The sequence below is a fragment of the Gobio gobio genome (assembly GCF_949357685.1).
Source record: "Gobio gobio genome assembly, chromosome: 3".
Lineage (NCBI taxonomy): Eukaryota > Metazoa > Chordata > Actinopteri > Cypriniformes > Gobionidae > Gobio > Gobio gobio.
Window position 1 is genome coordinate 12,910,080 of NC_137099.1, and position 20,071 is coordinate 12,930,150.

Sequence of the window (20,071 nt, forward strand, 5' to 3'; positions counted from 1 at the left end):
ATACAGATGAACCCCATCCTTAGTGTGACAACCTGCCCCGGTGATCAATCGTAAAGCGCGTGAAGATTCCGTGACTTGCGCAGGAGGGCGGAGAGCCTCGAGAGAGAATGAAGGAGCAGAAAAGGAGCACCCTCAAATAACACCGCTTGGAAACGAGGATCGTAATTGAATATAATTCGCTTGAGAGAGAGAGTGAATGACATTGGTACATCAGGTAAGAGACCTGTTATCCATTCGGGAACGCGCGCGACAGCTCTGATTGATGTTCACTCATTATCATAGCCTAGGCTACTGCACGAGTCCATTAGTTGCGCATATCTATATATGACATTCAGGTGTCAAATAACCTTAAAGACAAATGATTCGTCTTTCTAACATCAATGTGATATACAGGCTACTTCAGGTCAATGTCCCCGCCGTTAAAATTACACTACAGGCTATGCCATTGAGGCTAGATATTTCTAAAAATAGCTTTGGTGGATCTGTCAGGTGACATCGACGAATCTCGCGTTTATCACCTAGAGATAGTAGCTACTCGCAGTGTTTTATAACGCCGTAAAATTTAAACCAGAAGCGCCATGTACAAATCCAACATGTAGGGGAGAACCATTATACCCAGATGCTTCAAAGGAAAACAGGCGTAGGAACAAAGATATACTTTGCATGCATGCCCTTACGGAAGGAAATTATATTTACCAATATATTACTTGAAATATATTATAATATATTGTTAATATATTGATGGTACATATATACAATATATGTAATATATTGCAGTATATTGCAAAATATACAAATGATTGCCGCTTTCAATATATTGCAATATATTGGAAAATATAAATATTAAATCCCATATATGGGAATATATCGCCTAATGTATTACATGATATTTTCCAATATACTGCAATATATTTTTGTTTCGTAAGGGTGGTTGCATTAAACAAAATAATATTTTTTTTATATTGCACATTTCTCTCCAGTCAGTATTTCTCAGTGAAGGTGTTTTTTTATGTCAATATTCTGATTTTGATATCAATATTCACTTGATATCTATTATTATAGGATACATTTTTATTGTATTTGTTTATAGATAGATAGATTGATTTGATAGATTGATGATAGATAGATTTCTGACAGAATTCTGACATTTTTTCTAGGCATGTACTCTGAGGAGTGGAGCAGGAATCGGCAGGGTAGAGAGAAGGCTGTGATCACGAATTTCAGCTTTAGTCAGTTGCCAGAGGAGGAGAAGAGGGGTTGGATAAAACCTCACAGTGATCATGGTGAGTTGCAGATATACGCACAACACAGGATTAATATGCCATAAAAACTGCACATACAACATGCATTAAATTGCACATGTAAAATTACCTGTGCTGTGTGTATTGATGTATTTGATGCATGCATTGAAGTCTTCGTAGATTTGATGCATGCATTTGTGAAATATTGCACAAATTAGTGCATAGATTCCCAAAATTTTGTCAGCCCAACCCATAAAATATTTCGTATTTTTATATGTTAACCTCACATCACAGTTCTCTGATGTCTGGTATTGCTGGTCATATGGCATGCAGGTAAACCATAAAATATTTTCATGTTTTTTAGTGTTTTATTTTGATCGTTTTACTTTAAAATGATTTATTTGTTTTTGATTTGACATTTTTATGATTTCATTAATTATTTGCTTCTCGTTCAAGGTTTAGTTGGATAGTCATCATTTATTCAGCCTCAAGTTCCAAAGCTGTATGGATTTCTTTCTTCTGTTGAGCACAAAAGAAGATATTTTGAAGAATGTGGTTAACCAAACAGTAGTAGGAAAAAATATACTATGGAAGTTTGGTTTCTGACATTCTTCAAAATATCTTATTTTGTGTTCAACGGGAGAAGGAAACTCATACAGGTTTGGAACAACTTGAGGGTGAGTAAATGACAGAATTTTCATTTTTGGGTGAACTATCTCTTTAACTCCCTGTTCCCTCACAAACCACCAGGGGTTCACAAACTGCAGGTTGAGAAGCCCTGCTTTAATTCAAGCCACCGACATGTACAACACAAAAGCACGTTTTACATTTATGCATTTGTGCAAACACTTTATGCAAACAATTTTAATGAAATCGACTTACATTGCATTTAAGCAATGCATTATCAGTGCATGCATTCCCTGAGAATCGAACCCACAACCTTGGCATTGTATGAGAATGTTGATTTCTATTATATACAAATGGGGCTCAGGTTTATCAAGCTGCTCTGTCATTCCGATTGGTATTAATTCAAGCACGTCTTCATTTTAGACTCAGAGCAATCCATTCCGGATGATCGCTACCATGGCATCTACTTTGCCATGCTGTTGGCTGGTGTCGGCTTTCTACTGCCATACAATAGTTTCATCACTGATGTGGACTACCTCCACCGCAAATTCAAAGGTTTGATGCAGCCAACCTGTCGCACATCACAGGAAAGAATAAATTAAATTCACAGAGCTATGGGTGGGAAAGTGACAACTTAGCATTGCAAAGAAATTCTCTTCAAGTTATGCTTGTCAATTCCCCTCTCTTCCATTGTCAGGCACCTCTATTGTGTTCGACATGAGTTTGACGTATATTCTGGTGGCTCTCAGTGCTGTCATTGTGAACAACGCACTCGTGGAGAGACTGAGCTTACACACTCGCATCTGTGTGGGTGAGAACATGCAAAAGTCGCCTCAAAATACAACAATGAAAGGCTACTCAGCACCATTTACATTGCATTACTCTTATTTATCGATTGCAATATCACTAAATCTCTTGTTTTGCTTATATAGGATATCTATTTGCCTTGGGACCTTTGGTGTTTGTGAGTGTGTTTGACGTCTGGTTAGAGCTGTTTGACACTCAGCAGTCCTATGCTGTTACTCTGGCTGCAATTGCAATTGTTGCATTTGGATGCACAGGTACATATATTCAAGCAATCATATTCTTGCATTTGGCCTACATTGTGTTTTTGTGATCTGAAACTTTGCCCATTGTCCTTTTGACCTTTGCAGTGCAGCAGTCCAGTTTCTATGGTTACACTGGGATGCTGCCCAAGAGGTACACACAGGGCGTGATGACTGGAGAGAGTGAGCTGAACTTCCATCACCGCATGACTGAAATTAGAATCATTATATTAGAATAAATGTACTTTTTTTGTAATTCTTAAATAAAATTTCTAAGTAATATAGTAAAAAAATATGTTAATACAAGGATTCAATTAAAGGCAGTACAACACATACAGATAATTTACGAAAAAAAATATATTTTATTATTTGAAGGGGCTATATGAAGAATTCAGAAAACCTTGTTATTAGCAACATCGGTGACCATTAAGGGAACTGTAACCAGTAACGTATTGCTCATCCTTGCTCTCGTGTACACGTAACATGCAAGAGACGCAAGAGAACGTGATTAATTGCCCCGTCATACTCATGGCAGGAGTGTGTCTGCAGTGTGTGAGAATAATCAGCCCATAATGTTAAAAACTTTTATAATGCCCATAAATCAAAAGCAGTCTCTTCAAACGCGCTGATTCAGATTCCCCCTACAATGACATCTACCCTATTAGCATAGACAGAGCCCTGATGATCTCTGTAAACCCATGAATCTTTTGGATTCACTGAGATCAACAATGAAACATTGAATCAGTCTCTGTGGGTTTTACCTGATCTCTGATCAGTTTTATACATGTGTAGACGTTTTAATTAGACATTAGTTTAGTTAAAAATTATTATGGTAGTCTCTTATTTGCCTGTTTAGCTGAGGCATCCATGGAACAATCAAAACAAGCTCTGAAAATGTATATTTAATATTATTAGATAATTAGTCAATTGCATTTGGAGAGATTTTACTTTCAATAAAATATTTGCAATGGGTTTGTAAAAGGTGTTTATGCATGTTTGGTCTGAGTTTTTGTTGCATTTACCTTGTTCTGACCAGCAGGGGTCACCGTAGTGTGGCGTTTCGAATGCTCTGAAACAGTGAATCATTTTGCAAAGCAATTGGTTGAATTGATTCAAAGCTTTGAAAAGCTTTGGGTGCGTCTCATTTAGCTCCCTAGTTCAGTAGTCAGGGCACTGATCAGGGAGACAGACCATTGACTGATTTCCTGATCAGTGCCCTGACTACTGAACTAGGGAGCTGATGGAGACACACCCTTTGTTTCTCCCAGCACCCGCTCATTTGCATTTAAAGGGACACACACAAAAACGGTCTGTTTTTGCTCACCCCCCAAAAGTGACAATTTTGACATGCTATAAAAAAAGATCTCTAGGGTATTTTGAGCTAAAACTTAACATTCACACTTTGGGGATATCAGAGACTTATTTTACATATTGTAAAAAGGAGCATAATAGGTTCCCTTTAAAGTTAGGGTAGGAAATTTCGGAAAGGCAATAGCACGCTAGCTTTGAAAACATAAGATCCTACCCTCCCTTCAGAGTGTCTCCAAAGCCACGCCTCCTTCAAATCACATGAACACCCACAGCTGAGTCCACAAAGCATCACTAGAGACAGTGTTAAAAATGACCTATTTGCTTATAAAGTATATTTGTGACTATAGACCCATTTAGATCTGGCTATGTTTGAATTACTCACTTTTCTTTGCATGACACATTGACATTACTGTACAGAATGTTTTTTCGACATTATCCTGAACATTATATAAGCATTCGTTTCATGTGTTATTGAACGGAAGAGAGGTAGCGTGCGTAAACGTAACATCCTTTTTATTTTCCCGGCAAAAACGTCCCAAATCAGTCTACAGGCTTTCATAGACAACCTAGGAACTCAAGGAAGGTTTTGTTTTTTAAGTTTTCTTTACAATCTGTTTACACATTGGCAATAAAAAATCGATTAATACATGACAATTGTTATAGCCCCTTTATCCTAATAAAACGATATTTAATCAAATCAAATATCTTTATATTAATATTTTTTATATTACAGTATTTTTTTTCATGAGGGAAATATGCTTAAAGGGATAGTTCACCCAAAAATGAAAATTCTGTCATCATTTACTCACGCTCAAGTTGTTCCAAAACTGTATGAGTTTCTTTGTTCTGCTGAACACAAAAGAAGATATTTTGACGAATGTTTGTAACAAAGCAGATACAGCAACCATTGACTACCATAGTATATTTTTCCCTACTATGGTAGTCAATGGTTGCTCTATCTGCTTTGTTACAAAAATTCATCAAAATATCTTCTTTTGTGTGCAGCAGAACAAAGAAACTCATACAGTTTTGGAACAACTTGAGGGTGAGTAAATGACAGAATTTTCATTTTTGGGTGAACTATCCCTTTAATTGTCATGAAGATGATGGCACAATTAAAATAAATCTCAGTGGTCCTTAAATACTTTTAATTTTATATTTATTTCATTTATTTCTTTGAAATATGAATTCACAGAATGTGTTGGTGTTTATTTGTATTGCAGACAGTTTATGTGTGTTTTGTCTTTTTTTTTCCAGGCACTGCAGGAGTTATTGTGTCTCTGAGTCGTATTTTTACAAAGCTGCTGGTGGAAGATGAGAAGAACAACACCATCATTTTCTTCCTGTTCTCTGTCTCAATAGAGACACTCTGTTTTCTGTTACACGTGGTTGTGCGACAAACACACTTTGTCCGTTATCACACCGACAGAGCTCGCCGCAGCAACAGCTGGCTCAAAGGACAGATTAATAATGTTACGACACAAAAGCGCTGTGGCTATCAGATACATTATGACAGCAGTGCAGAGGAAGAGGTACATTTACATGCAGAAATACTGGTTTGCATTTGACTTTGGGGACTTTTTTGAGATGGATCCTTCATTTATTGGTTACTGACAAAAATAGTTTTGAAAGGTTTCTGTGGGTTTTTCTTACTGTTTTCCTTCTTAAATTTCAGGATAAGTTATCTGGCAAAAAATGATGTGTACAAGGTGTTTCAAAACTTATTGATCTCCAAACCTAGATAGCCTTTTTGGATATATCCATACTTCTGACACAAGTGCACTTGTAGTGTACTTCAAAATCGAATCTTTAAAAAGTATATTTGAGTAAACTGTACTTTCAGATAAAATAATATTAATGAAATAAATGGCCACTTGTAAGTGTACTTAAAGAGAGAGCACTTTCATGATAATGTTTGTTAACACACTTATTTTAACGTCAAATGAAAAGGTTTGCTTTAAAGTACATTTTAAAACATCATGTTTTAATCTTTTGTCATGCTCTAAAGAAGTACACTTATTTTGATGTGTTGACTAACATACTAAAGCACATTTAGTACTACATACTAACATTTTTAACTGTTACTGTTCAGCTAATTGCATTTATTATAAATCAGAATGCATTTTCACTTAATTACATTTAACATGTTCAGTTTGCAATGAAGTATATTATTTTAAATTACTTTATTTCTGTAATAAGTATTGTATTTAAAAGTTACACTAAATTGTAAGGGTAGCCAAGGAAAATGTTGATTAATAATATATATTTTGTATTCATTTCTAAAATGTTTTGGTAGAAAATGGTTCTGTGTTAACATAAAATGTTTTATTTCCTCCAAAATTTGTTGTAGCAGTAGACAGCTCTCCAGATTTAGAGACAGTCATTGTTTAGGATGATATGCTCAAAGATAAAATTGACATTAACTCATGACATTTCCACAAATTAGGATGGAGTGGCGTCAAGCACTGTTGATGAGGCCGAAGCAGTTAATCTGGGTAACGGTTCCCATGGAGATGGAATATATGTCAGATTTGATGTACCCAAACCAGACACCAAAAGGACCTGGATCAATGTGAAGGGTGAGCCATGGTTTTAATCACAATCACCTGTAGCTATTCTTTCCTTTTACAAATTCTTGATTTTGGGGTCTACTAGAAAAGGTTTCCTTGCTTTCATGCATGTTACAACCATAGACTTAAAAAAAAATATGGACATTGTGTTCATGATGTCACCTGTAGGTTTTCATTTCATTTTTGAAGCCTAAAGGCTGGCCGTTGACATCTTGGCAGCGTATCATCACGTGTCACTCCCGGATAACTGAAAATGGACAAAGAGGTGGGACGTGGGTGAAGCTGAGGTGCCTGGTTGCTGAAACAAAGCCCGCCTATCTTGACCATAGTGGCAATCCACCTGTCACTCAAGTGGCCACGCCCTTAATTATGCAGAACTTTAAGGCTTAATATAATTTAAACGGATTTTTAACCCCCCCCCCCCCCCCCCCAAAAAAAAAAATTCGATTTTTTTTTTAAAGTGGTCAACTTTAATGTCACATCATTAGTACTGTAGTTTTCTAACATATCATATGATGGCCTTTTTACAGAGCTTCTCTGTCAGAGGTGTGCTGTTGCTCGGATGATCTGGCCCTATATGCTGTCAATCTTGGTGACATATTTCATCACACTGTGTCTGTTCCCTGGATTGGAGTCAGAGTTGCACAACGTTACACTGGGAGAATGGCTGCCTATTCTCACCATGGCTCTGTTCAACATGGCAGACTTTGTGGGCAAGGTGAAATGTTGTTGTTTATACATAATATATGTGTGCATATATTGTTATTAAAAAAAGGTAAATGTTCAAAGCTTATTTTTCTCTCACTCTCTTTAGATCTTAGCAGCGTGTCCGTACGAGTGGGGCGGTGTGCAGCTGCTGGTGTGTTCGTGTTTTCGTGTTCTCTTCCTGCCCTTGTTTGTAATGTGTGTGTCTCCTGTGCAACACCCCCTGCTGGCGCACCCAGCCTGGCCCTGCTGCCTGTCCGTGATGTTGGGTATCAGTAACGGGTACCTTGGCTCTGTACCAATGATACAGGCGGCCGGCAAGGTGCCTCTTCAGCATCGAGAAGTGGCGGGTGAGTATGGCTGACACGCATGTAGAGTGAGAGAAATGCATAACCAAAAAAACACTCCTAAAACCACTCACATCAGAAATCATTACTTCATACTTTGTCAACACTGTCAGAATTTTATGAAAAAGTCAAAAGTACATTTTCCTGAAGGCCCTCTTTCCATATTTCATTTGGTATGAGTTCAGCAAATAGTCTGAGAGCTTTGTAGTTTAAAAAATAAATAAAAATCTGTCACAATCACCACAATAATTCTACATCTCAAATGTAAATAAGTTGTTTGGGGTTTTAGATATTTTAAGTCCCTTTCAGCAACACCAAAACCAAAATGGCTACTGCATTTATTAAATATTAAAGGTCCCATGGCATGGCATTTTTCTATTATTTTATAATGTTTCCTGAGGTGTACTTATATTGTTAGTATGACTTTTACATCATAAAATGTCATAATTTAGAAATAAAAGGCATTTTTTCTATACTGATGTTTGCCCTGTGGCTGACTGCCCTGTTTCAAGAGGCGTGTCTGCTTTGAGACTTCAGTAAAAACGCCCACTGTTGTGGTTGGCTGACATCTTTGCATTTTAAATGAGCGGAGGGGGCGTGGTTTAACGAGGTCTACGAGGCAGGAGCAGGCACGAGCTGCTGCCAGAGAGACGGATGGACCTGAGTTCACTTCAAATCAGTTCTCAGCATGTCTGAACTGTTGTAGTTACAGCATATACTTCAGGTTATTAGTCTATTTCTAGTCGGAGGGACTGTCACTCATGTCAGAAAGTTAGTAACTTTAGTAAATTATGGATCAGCGCTGACTGGAGACGCGAAACGTTTAGAATGATTCAGTCCGATTTGGTGAACTGATTCGGTTCACTAAAAAGAACTGGTTAAAAAGAAAGATAGTTCGCGGAGCTCAGCGATTGCTAACAAAATTATTTATAGTAACTACTGAGTTATGAGAGCGCTGTCAGTCAGCGCGAGTTTATTGTGTTTGTATCTGAGAGTTCTGAATAAACACGAGTCCCAGTCACACCGAGTCCGTCTTCATCATTATTACCAACTTTGTAACACATGCAAAGTACCATTACAGCTGTCGAGATGAACGAGTTAAAAGTAAGTGTTGATTATAGCATTATTTTTTAAATAAAATAAAAGTGTCAGTGACGCGCGTTGAGTACACAGCGCAAACAAAGACACAACAGCAGTAATCAAATGTAATCCAGTTTATTGTGGGGCTAGGCTGGCTAGCTCGGATATGCTCACGCTTACCCCCCTTCTGCTTAATCTCACGCCGCGTTTGGTGCCTCCGCTGTGGGCCAGATGCACTACTGTGGGTCGGGGATGTTGAAGGCCACCGGCCAGTGCAGCCCGAGCTTCGGCGTGTGTGAAGTTTATCTCTAAAGATCTGACTCTGCCGATGTTGAGCAGAAACTCATGACTGTATGCACATTTTACAACCGATAGACGCGACAAGGACGTATAAAAACACTGACTCACAAGATAGAAAACACCGTTCTGTCTGGAGAGAGAGAGCTGCGTGTGCACGAATAATAAATAATTAGCTACACATCAGAAATCACTGATCACAGATCAGAAGGAACTGAAAAAAGACTTCTGTTTTCATTTGTACATCCAAACACTGAGAAACTGCCAGCGTTCACTCGTTCACAAGCAATGATCTCTATTCTCTCAAGCGTTTGCATGGGTGTGCCAGATTCTCAGGGCGGAGGAAAGGGAGGGAACCGTTCCTGCTTGGACGTCAAACCAGGAGACTTCAGGATTGGCTCGTCTGGCCTGTCATTTTCTCAAAGGCAGAGAAAGACAGCCAAAACTCGGTTTTACACCGATCAACATTTCTATCCACTTGGGGACAATATTCAGGCTAGGGGAACTCATATTAATGTTGAAAAACCTCATAAAATGAAAATGTAATGCCATGGGACCTTTAAATGTTTGATATATGCAAAATAATTGCATAATCATTTTCTGTTGGTAGGTTGCACAAAACAAATGTGAATATGTAATACATAATAATGTATGGATAAACAGATTAAAGGATTAGTTCACTTTTAAATAAACTTTTGCTGATAATGTACTCACCCCCATGTCTCCCAAGATGTCCATGTCTTTCTTTCTGCAGTCGAAAAGAAATTAAGATTTTTGATGAAAACATTCCAGGATTTTTCTCCATATACCACGCTCGTATTTTGACCTCACTCAGCGGAAGTTATGGTGGAGCTCAGAGACGATCACATTGGTCTGATAAGAGGTAAAATAATAGCATAAATACTGCTCGGTTTCTCGCAGAAACTGATCGTTTCACTAGATAAGACCCTTATTCATCGTCTGGTATAGTTTGATATCGTTTAAAGCCCTTTGAAGCTGTACTGAAACTGTCATTTGGACCTTAAACCGTTTGGAGCCCATTGAAGTCCATTTTTATGGAGAAAAATCCTGGAATGTTTTCATCAAAAATCTTAATTTCTTTTCGACTGCATAAAGAAAGACATGGACATCTTGGATGACATGGGGGTTAGTAAATTATGAGCAAAAGTTTATTTAAAAGTGAACTAATCCTTTAAAGCTATTCTGTGTACGTTTTTGGAAATGTTGGCTACAAAATTCAACTACATTCAGGGTGTTTTTGTCTTACCCTGACTAACTAGATTAAGCCAATAGTAATGCTCCATATTTTAGAGAATATTTTATAAATTGCATACTTTAATCTTTTTGTTACGTCATGTTTGCAAAATAATAATAAGTTCCAGCTATTATAGTGTGTGTATTGTGTGGTGTGGAAGAGGATAAAGACATATTATTATTATTATTATTATTATTATTATTATGTCTTTTTTGTCATTTATTTATATATTTATTGAAATAGAAGAGAGTTATGATGGTGTTATAGTGAGATTCACTCTGATAAGATGACCACCTGTAACATGGGTTCATATTCATAACCGTCAGATTCCTCCACACAGAATCAACATTCGCAAGCAACTTTCAGTTTTATACTTCACACACAGTGTAACTTTAATCTAAAATATAATTCCTTCACACTTAACCTTTTATTTGGAAGTGCCAGTACATAAGAATCTATCAAATGTATTCAATTCATATGGACAGCATGTGCAATGAAATAATTTATTTTTGGAAGAATTTTCATTTAATATAATTTCTGTCTAATGCTATATTGAATAATTTTTTTTTGTTTTTACAGGGAACACCATGACTGTATCATATATGGCTGGACTGATGCTCGGGTCTGCAGTGTCTTACTCAACGTACAGCCTGACCTCACAGGCACACGCTACTCACACTCTGAAACTCAACAACACACTCACATTACACAACTATATACCTGGCCACTGAGTGTCTCCCTCACACTGATTTATATTGTTGTTTATTATTTAAAAAAACATGAACATTTCCAAAGACTATCCCTGCTGAAAACACCAGCTTAGACCAGAGTTTCCATACTGGTCCAAGCTGGTTAATGCAAGGAATGTCTGCTGGTTAAGGTAGTTAAAAGAGTCCCAGTTTGGGACACCAGCATCTTAGCATTTAATTCTGGGAACCAGCATCTAAAACACAACAGCTGTGCTGTTTTTTTCATCAGGAATGTTAGATCAGATAAAAATGAATAACCATCTAATTGTTAAATAAATTAAGTAATGTTTAAATGTACGGCCACCATGTTTACTGTAATTTGCTCTATAGCTCTACTTTATGAATGGTCGATATAGTCGTGTTGGTGTCTTGTTTTGGTTTATGACTCTCCACTTTCACCTATTTAAACCAAGGTTAGACACCAATAGTTTCATTATTGGCAGAAAGACAAAACGCCCTTTGTAAGGTGTCATCTGACTGACATATAAAATTGACTAAATTCTGTTTGATTTTTTGACGTGATGGTTAGAGACAGGTACATCTGAAAGTGGACCCTGAGAAGGCGCACTCTCGAGGATTTATAGTTTATGTGATTCTGACTATAAGATTTGATGCCACGGATCTCTTAAACTTTGCCAAATACAGCAACTATTGTAGCAGCCTGGGAAGCTGTAGTTCTTGTGCTGAGGGCGAGTCGAGGTTTGTGACATTTCCCAATACCTTGTTCCCCTCATCATCCCATCATTTACTGTACTTTCTACAATGTTTCTGTCAATAAAAGTGTGAAAAGGCAAAAAAGCATGTCATTTTGAGAAAGCTTATGCAAAAATAAGAAAGTATACTTTCAGTCTACTTTTTATGTATTTCTCAGAAATATACTTTATGTAGCCTACTTCTCAGGAATTTAATTTAAGGTGCAGTGTGTAATATTTATAAGGATCTATTGACAGAAATACAATATAATATACATAACTATGTTTTCAGTGGTGCATAAAGACCTTACATAATGAAACGTAATGTTTTTATTACCATTTTATTGCCGCCATGTTTCTACAGAAGCCCTAAACGGACAAACTGCTCTACAGAGCGCCAGCTACTCTCTGCTGTCTCAGACGACAACATAGCTTGATGCTTCGAAAGGGAGCGGTTGCAATTCGCAACCTCACCACTATATATAATTTACACAGTGCACCAAACAACACTTACGTATACTTGACTTACTGACAGAAAAGCCTAAGTATGTTTGGCCTATATTTTTATTCAAATTTACTTCAAATGTAAAAAGTATATTTCAAGTATAAAAATGAGTACCTAAATAGGAACATAGTTTACTTAAAGTGCAAAAATAATATATAAATAGTAAGCTATAAGTATGATGAAAAAGTAGGCCAATTTAGTCCAAAAGTAATATTGTACTGGCAGTGCGCTCTGTATAACAATTGTTAATATGCTGATCAGACCTGATACATATTTCCATCAACATACATTACAAGCAAATATTTTCTAAAAACGAATAAACTTTGTTGATAACAAAATAACTGAATGATTATTCAAATAGGTGAGCATTACGCTATTGTATGTTGACACAAAAATACTTCTGAGGTAACATCAACTGAATTACGCGATGACACACTCTGAAACACATCTACAATGACAATAACTATTATTACTTACGGAGTTATTAACGCACAGAAATACCACACAAGGAAAAACAGACTTTTGAGGAATAAACAAGCCAGGAAAACTCTGTATAAACTGTTACTGGATGCTGCTGAGATGAACTCTCTGCACATGCACCAGACAAGTCTGAACAAGATGACGCGCACATGCGCAAGGCAGAGAATTTTGTACAGTGCCATCGAGTATTAAAACCGGTTAAAACGCGAAAGGCGAAGCTTGAATTTACGGGTATGTCCCTCTTTGGCTAATGTACTTTCAAGATGGAGGGGCAACATGGCGACCACCGTTAGATCCCATTACCTTATGTATTTTCAATGGCATATTATAAACTTACGAGAATACTTTATTACTTGAAAGAAGTAAATATACATTAATGAGGCACATATATTTTTGAAAGAACTAAGTGTTTTTAGCTAAGAATAGACTAAAAAAGTTACACAGTGTAGCTTTAACTGAATCAATAAGCAGCGCAGGACCAATAAGTTCAGACCTAAAAGCCAGATTTCCTCAAATAAGTTAGACTATACACCAGCACGTTACGGTATTGTTGCTTGTTACCGCGGCAACCACTTGCGTGTCAGGGTTTAAAAAGCGCGTCTCGTATATGAAACTTATCTGTACAAATGACGGGCGGCAATAATATCGCAAGAAAAGCCTGACGTGTACTGACAACTGCATTATTTAACCGTATTTTCTTCAATACAATGTTAAACAAGTGTCAAGTCAGTTTCATTCATAATGTTTCTACCTCATGTAACATGAGAGTTCATAGGCTACTGGAGTGAAGCCGCTCTCATCATGTGATTGGGGGAAACATTTCTGAGGGCAAGGTGAGCTTGTGCCAGGGGCGCGGATAGTGAGCCGTTGGAGGTACCATCCTACGTCACGATGTACCACAACGTCCAATAGGAAAATTCAACTGCAGTCGCCACCGTTCAACCTTAAGAGGGCAGCACTTTGACGGTTTTACACCATATTTTATAGAATTAAAACACTTTATACTCAATTGTCAAAACATTTACTCGAATCAATGAACAGCATTAATAAAGCCCCAGTATTACAGATCAATAACTAAAAAAAGTTGGTTTAGGGTTAAGTTACCCTTTAAGCTAAAACGGCTTGCCATAGACCCATACGATCTGCCAGCTACAGAATGGACGAAAAACCCAGAAGCGATATCACCTCTCACACACCCTGACATCATCAATTACCTGGTTTATGGCATCAGTGCCTACACAATGCAAGAGTTCAGAAGCTGTAAGTCATTAGAAGCTTATGAACAATTCTGCTGCGGCTGGGTGCAAGACTTACAAACCCACATGTAAACTGCGAGAGCTCAGTCATACTTGCTAAGGTAAGGTTGCACTCCGCTTGTATTAATGTTTTGATAGTTCTAATGCTTGCTTGTTTAATATAATTGTAATAAGTTCATGGTAAAATTGAAATTATTTTCGCCAATTGACTCATAGACTGGTTAGTGTGTATGCTGATGGGTTTAGTTATAATAAATAATGCTTCTGAACTCTTGCTTTGTGTAGGCACTGATACCATAAACCAGGAAATTGACAATGTCAGGGTGTGTGAGAGGTGATATCGCTTCTGGGTTTTTCGTCCATTCTGTAGCTGTCAGATGGTACGGGTCAATGTTGTGGATGTCAAGCAGTTTCACTAAATAACGCTGTTTGGTGGTGTTATTTCGTCCCTCCCAATTGATCACTGTTCCTTTAGCTAACCTTCTCAATTTCTTACCAAGGTACTTGACCAATGAAAGCTGCGATGGAGTCCTGGGGCCAGTTGCATAAACAGCTTAGACTAGTCTTAAAAGTTAGTTGTCTATTTTTTTCTTCAAGACTGTTCTTAACATTTTAAAGTCAGTTACATAAAAAGTTAGATTGGTCTAATTTGAATCAGAAAAGTAAGACTGATTACCTCTTGACTAATTGCTAGTGTGTCAAATTAGTTCTTAAGACACAGTCTAAACATAATGGCTAAGTTTATGCAACTGGCCCCTGATCTTCTGCCGTCAGTCTGAAGGTCTGGCTATGCGAGACTAGTGTGGCAGGGACTGATCTATAAATGCCTGTTTGTAAACCCTATATAAATAATTAAGGTGATAGTAGTTCGTTATAGGTTTTATAGAGTTCATTACAGAATCCATCTGGACCAGGAGATAGTATCATGATATTTCTTTAATAATTTCTCCACCTAACTCGTCAACTTTAAAAATTGAATGAGGGAAGATTCTGTTAGTCTAGAAACTGAATCATGAACACTTTTAAGGAAATGTACTGAGTCAGAAGCTCACAAACGTATCCACATATTTCCCTATGGCTACAATACATAATTAAACAAATTTCCTTAGTCCATGAAAATAATCAACGATATCTGAAAATGAACAAAGACATTTGCATTCTGGTTTCAACCCCCTCCAAGGGCCATTTGGAATTCCTAAAGATAGAGTTGTTGATAGTGTAAGCGTCACTTTTGTGTCCAACTGCCTTTAATTTAATCTAAATGTTTTTTTTTACTCCCACTGTTCCCTACTGGCACCAGCCAAGTTGCAGGAAGTTGAGCCACTCAGTCCGACATCCATGCATACCCTCTATATCAGTAGAGTACATTAAAAAATAATATGTAACATACCATGCAAAACATCATTTATTATTATTATTATAAGTAAAGTAAAGTAAAATAGAGTGACCAGGTCTTAGGGATGAGTATGAGTGGATTATATATTGGTGATTTTACATTTGTAATAATAAAAGTCAATACAATGCATGCTACGGTCAGAAATTGACTGAAATTATAATTAATGTGAAGACTTGACCCTCGGTTTGTAATGCAAATCATAAAACTTACTAATGGACAATTTTTTGGTGTCAAATAGAAGAGCAGTACTTGTAAACAATACAGAGAAAAGTCACTGTAATGAACAGATAAAATAATCAAACAAATTAATAAATGGATTTGAAAACAATGTCACTTGAGAAATACAACTGTCCTTGTGTTTTGCGGTTCTTAAACCCTTCACAATTGTAGGCAGAGTAAACTGGGATTTTTGAAGAACTTCAGTGGAACCATCAGAGAGAAAGCAGAAAGAAGGATGTCATATAATGAAGACAATGTGATAAGATTCATTTTACAGTTATATGGAAATACAAGGACCAAATATTAATAACATTAATTATACATGCATTGAACTTTTTGGTTAAAATCTTCCATCATTATATAGTTGACACTTACTCGTCTGTTTTTATTGTGTTGACTTGTTTACGCAGCTCAGCTGCTATTAGAAAAACTAGATTTGACTTAAGGACAGACATATTATAACTAAATTTGTGTAATTGGACTTTTAACTCAAAACCTTATATTTACTGAGATAAACCATAACCCTGATCTTGTCACGGGTGTGTGCAGGCAGGGATACGAAGACATGCTGATACAATTCTCAAGCGAAGTTTAACGATAAAGGATTCTCAGGTGAGTCATACAGGTAGGTTAGCAACACACTCTATACGAGACCGGACAGAGACTGAAGGAAACAGGAGAACTTAAATAGGGAACACAAACTAGATGAATACACACAGCTAACACAGATTAACTCATAATGACGGCGACCATGGAGACAGACGAGTGGCGGGAAACTGGAACATAGGAACATGTGACACACAAGCAAAACAGACTGAATATGTGACATCCAGAGTCCAGTGAAGACTCCAGCACCTCCAGGACATCCTGTACTCCAACCCAGCTTCCTTCTCCCACCTCCTCCTATCATCTGTTCCTTATCCCCGTCTCCGGAAGGCGCAGCCTCGCGCTGTAAATGGACCAACTGCGGAGGGAGGGGGCTCAGGTGGAGGACAAGGAGTAGGTGAAGGGTAGACAGAAGGTACAGGAGGGACCAGGGCGGAGCCGGTGGAGGGAGGAACCAGAGTGGAGCTGATGGAGGGAGGAACCAAGGAGGAGACCGGAGAAACCAGGGCGGAGCAGACGATGGGACCCGGGTAGCCACCAGATAGAATGTCCATAGTGGAGCCGATGGAGGGAGGAGCCCTGGTGGTGGAAGGGCTGACGACTCCATGGCGCCTACTGATGGAGGTGGAACAGGTGACCAGGGTGTCGCCGGAATGCCGACGAGCCAGGGCGACACTGAGGATCTGGCAGGACAGTGATGTCGTAGGCTCTGGCGACCAAGACGCAGACGGTGATCCCGAAAGCCGTGGTGGTGGACACAGGGTGGACAGAGGACCAAGGTGGAGATGTAGGGAGTGAGAAGCCCAATGGATTCAAAGGTACGAAGGGACGAGGCGAAGCCAGAGGAGTGTAGTCCCAAGGTGAGGGTGGGTCGACAAACGACCGAAGTGGAACCGGCGAGACAAGGGAGCCCGGTGGAACTGGTGGACTGAGGGGCCATGGTGGAGACGAGGGAGGTAGGAGCTAAGGCGGAGCTGATGGCTCGACGGACCGAGGCAGAGTCCTGGTCGCGGAGATTGGAGGCGGGAATCCATGTACTGCGATGGAGCTGGAGACTGGCAGACCCACGGCGAGGTTTGCTGAGGGTGAGCAGAGGGGCTGACAGGCAGCAGCGGAGACGGGGGATAAGGAACAGATGATAGGAGGAGGTGGGAGAAGGAAGCTGGGTTGGAGTACAGGACGTCCTGGAGGTGCTGGAGTCTTCACTGCACTCTGGACGGGAGAAAAAGTAATCTCTGGACTGGAGACAGGAGGCGGAGTCCACTCTGGACTGGACATGTGACAGATCTCATGTGTATTCCATAAACGTATTAAAAATATTATGCAAATAACAGTTGCTGTACTATGTATATAAAATGGTAGCAAAACACGGGTCTAACAAACAAAGTTGAACTCAATAAAAAACAGAACTTAAAATAGCATAACTAATACAATTAAAGCTAACGATTTTAAATGTGCTATTGAAATAAAATGTGATGATAAAGATGTATCCAGTCAAAAACTAGCTGTTACTCACCACTCTATCATGCATGTGTTGTTTTTCATAAGAACCTTGTTTTCACCCGTCCTTCTCCTCTATAATTTCCTCCCTTTACTTACATTTATATACCCTCTCCATATAGTGAATGTGCTTTCTCAAACATTTAATTTTAATAACTCAGCTAAAATAAAAAGAGAACTAAAACCACTCTTCCTGCTTCTCTTTCGTGGAAGTGCAGTTCAGCTAGAGTTAGCTCAATTAAAAATACACACGTTTAGCTGTGCTCATAAATCTACACCCCTTTGGCCGAATATGCAAGATATTATGATTTAACAAAATCATAAAAAAATGCATGTATTTTTTATTTAGTAGGTACTTGAATAAGCTGCATCACATAACAGTTTACACATACAGTTTCGCCTTTTTCAAAAGCCTTGAATCTTAACACTGTGATTACTTGGGTGATCAATGACTGTTTTTATGTCCCTTGTTTGTCCTGATGGGGACAACAGTTTAGCACCCAAGACAGAAGTGAGGAAAGAAGACCAAGAGTCAGAAGTGTGATTAATTACTGAAGAATAGCAGATTCATCAACAGTAGCCAGCTTCAGGTCTCACAAGGAGTTTGTAGGCCACACTCTCTCTACATACAATTTCCAACACAATTATACTCCTTTCAAGGTCTAGCTATGTCAGAAAATAGAATGACCACAACATTTTTAAAGGTGTTCTGCATCTGTGAGAGTGTGGGCGGGTTTTTGATAATCGCGCCTCTACTTCCTTCTCTCTACTGCGCAACTCCAGTCCCGAGATCGCTACTGCGCAGACTCAGTCCCAAGATGTCAGCGCTGTGTGCGGGCCTACGAAAGCTTCAACTCTGGTCAGTGGAAGTCAATGAAGTCGCGTCGTCCATATTTTTTCACGGTCTATGGATAGAACACCTTTAGGATGAATTAGAGTCATCATCACTCTCAACATCAACATCAGTGCCTGACCTCGCAATTGCGCTTCAAGAAGAATGGTCAAAATTCCCATTAACACACTCCTAAACCTTGTGGAAAGCCTTCCCAGAAGAGTTGAAGCTGTTGTAGCTGCAAAGGGTTGGCCAACTCCATATTAAACCCAACGGATTAAGAATGTTCATGTACCTGTAAAGGCAGACATCCCAAAACATTTGCCAATACAGTGTATATACCAAGAGCTTCAGGTTGCATTCTATTGAGTTTAAAATTGATTTTGAATGCAGAAAACAGTTAGAGTTCTCAGGTCCAATGGCAAATCCATTGAAAGGGTGTCCTCAGCCAAGTACTTGGCTATGGACAGATGATCAGCTTTCTTTTAAAGTACATATTGCTATTTAGTTAGGAAGCTCAAAATAAAGATGGACTTTAATTTTAGAAATAAATATTGTTTCACTTTAAAGGTCACCTCTAAGTGTTTGCTTTTTATGTACACTGGGTTTTGACAATGTATTGACAAATTTTAATCCACTACTGATGAATTTAAGGTAGGCCTAATCATAAAGAATGTGGCTAAGGAGGGTCACAACACAAGTGAGGAGACACAAAGGTAAGTCAAGTCACCTTCATTTATATACCGCATACAGTGATAATAGGAAATGAATGGAACAAAGATTGTTTTGGCTGTACAGCAGCTCCAGAAGAAAGTCATTGTCCAGCTTAAGTACATTTTTGTTTGATTCATTTCTGTTGTAAAAATCATTAGTTATTAACTTAGGGGCCGCTTACACGACACCATTTTCAACTGAAAACAGAAAACATTTAATGCGCTGGTCCAAGGTAGCGGGTGTCTGGAAGCAGACAATGATACGACGGTGAGTAGTCAGATAAAGGTGCGCATGTAGACACTGACGAGACAGAACAATGAGTGCAAGTGAACTTGGGCTGAATCCGAAATCGCCCCCTAAACCCTCATTCACTATTCCCTACGTTAGTCCACTAATATAGTTCACTTGAAGAAGTGAATGAAAAGGTGAGGTTGAACAGCCGTTGAGTATACATCTGCTGTACACTTGTTATTGCGGTGAAATTTGGGATTGAATGAGTGCCCTCAATTACGTCCACTATGGTTTCGAACCATAGACTGTAAAAAAAATATGAATGTAGTGTCCGTGACGTCACCCATAGGATTCTGAAGAGCAGTTTTGAAGCGTGAAGTAGGGTCGAGCTGGCCATTGCCATCTTGTCATT

The 20,071-nt window shown here is 38.5% G+C and overlaps 1 protein-coding gene across 3 annotated transcripts; it reads left to right on the forward strand.

The window, feature by feature from the left end:
- The first annotated feature begins 39 nt into the window (after nucleotides 1-39).
- slc29a4b (asolute carrier family 29 member 4b) lies at nucleotides 40-12,020 on the forward strand. Of its 3 annotated transcripts, XM_079813166.1 has the most exons (12): nucleotides 80-214; nucleotides 1,158-1,283; nucleotides 1,536-1,574; nucleotides 2,292-2,423; nucleotides 2,566-2,679; nucleotides 2,801-2,929; nucleotides 3,023-3,097; nucleotides 5,483-5,757; nucleotides 6,672-6,804; nucleotides 7,326-7,513; nucleotides 7,610-7,850; nucleotides 11,059-12,020. In XM_079813166.1, exons 4-12 carry the CDS (start codon nucleotides 2,342-2,344, stop codon nucleotides 11,208-11,210), a joined length of 1,389 nt encoding a protein of 462 aa, XP_079669292.1. In that variant the 5' UTR covers nucleotides 80-214; nucleotides 1,158-1,283; nucleotides 1,536-1,574; nucleotides 2,292-2,341; the 3' UTR covers nucleotides 11,211-12,020. The 3 variants fall into 3 exon arrangements, with proteins under 3 accessions (XP_079669290.1, XP_079669292.1, XP_079669291.1); XM_079813164.1 differs by lacking the exon at nucleotides 1,536-1,574 and having other exon boundaries at nucleotides 40-214; XM_079813165.1 differs by lacking the exons at nucleotides 80-214; nucleotides 1,536-1,574 and adding an exon at nucleotides 476-640.
- The last annotated feature ends 8,051 nt before the right edge of the window (nucleotides 12,021-20,071 follow it).

Excerpts from the sequence above, each read along its gene's own strand:
- slc29a4b (XM_079813164.1), top strand. The coding sequence starts at position 1,160 with ATGTACTCTGAGGAGTGGAGCAGGAATCGGCAGGGTAGAGAGAAGGCT. Across the intron at positions 2,424-2,565 it reads CCTCCACCGCAAATTCAAAG|GCACCTCTATTGTGTTCGAC; the intron begins GTTTGATGCAGC and ends TTCCATTGTCAG. Across the intron at positions 7,514-7,609 it reads TGGCAGACTTTGTGGGCAAG|ATCTTAGCAGCGTGTCCGTA; the intron begins GTGAAATGTTGT and ends CACTCTCTTTAG.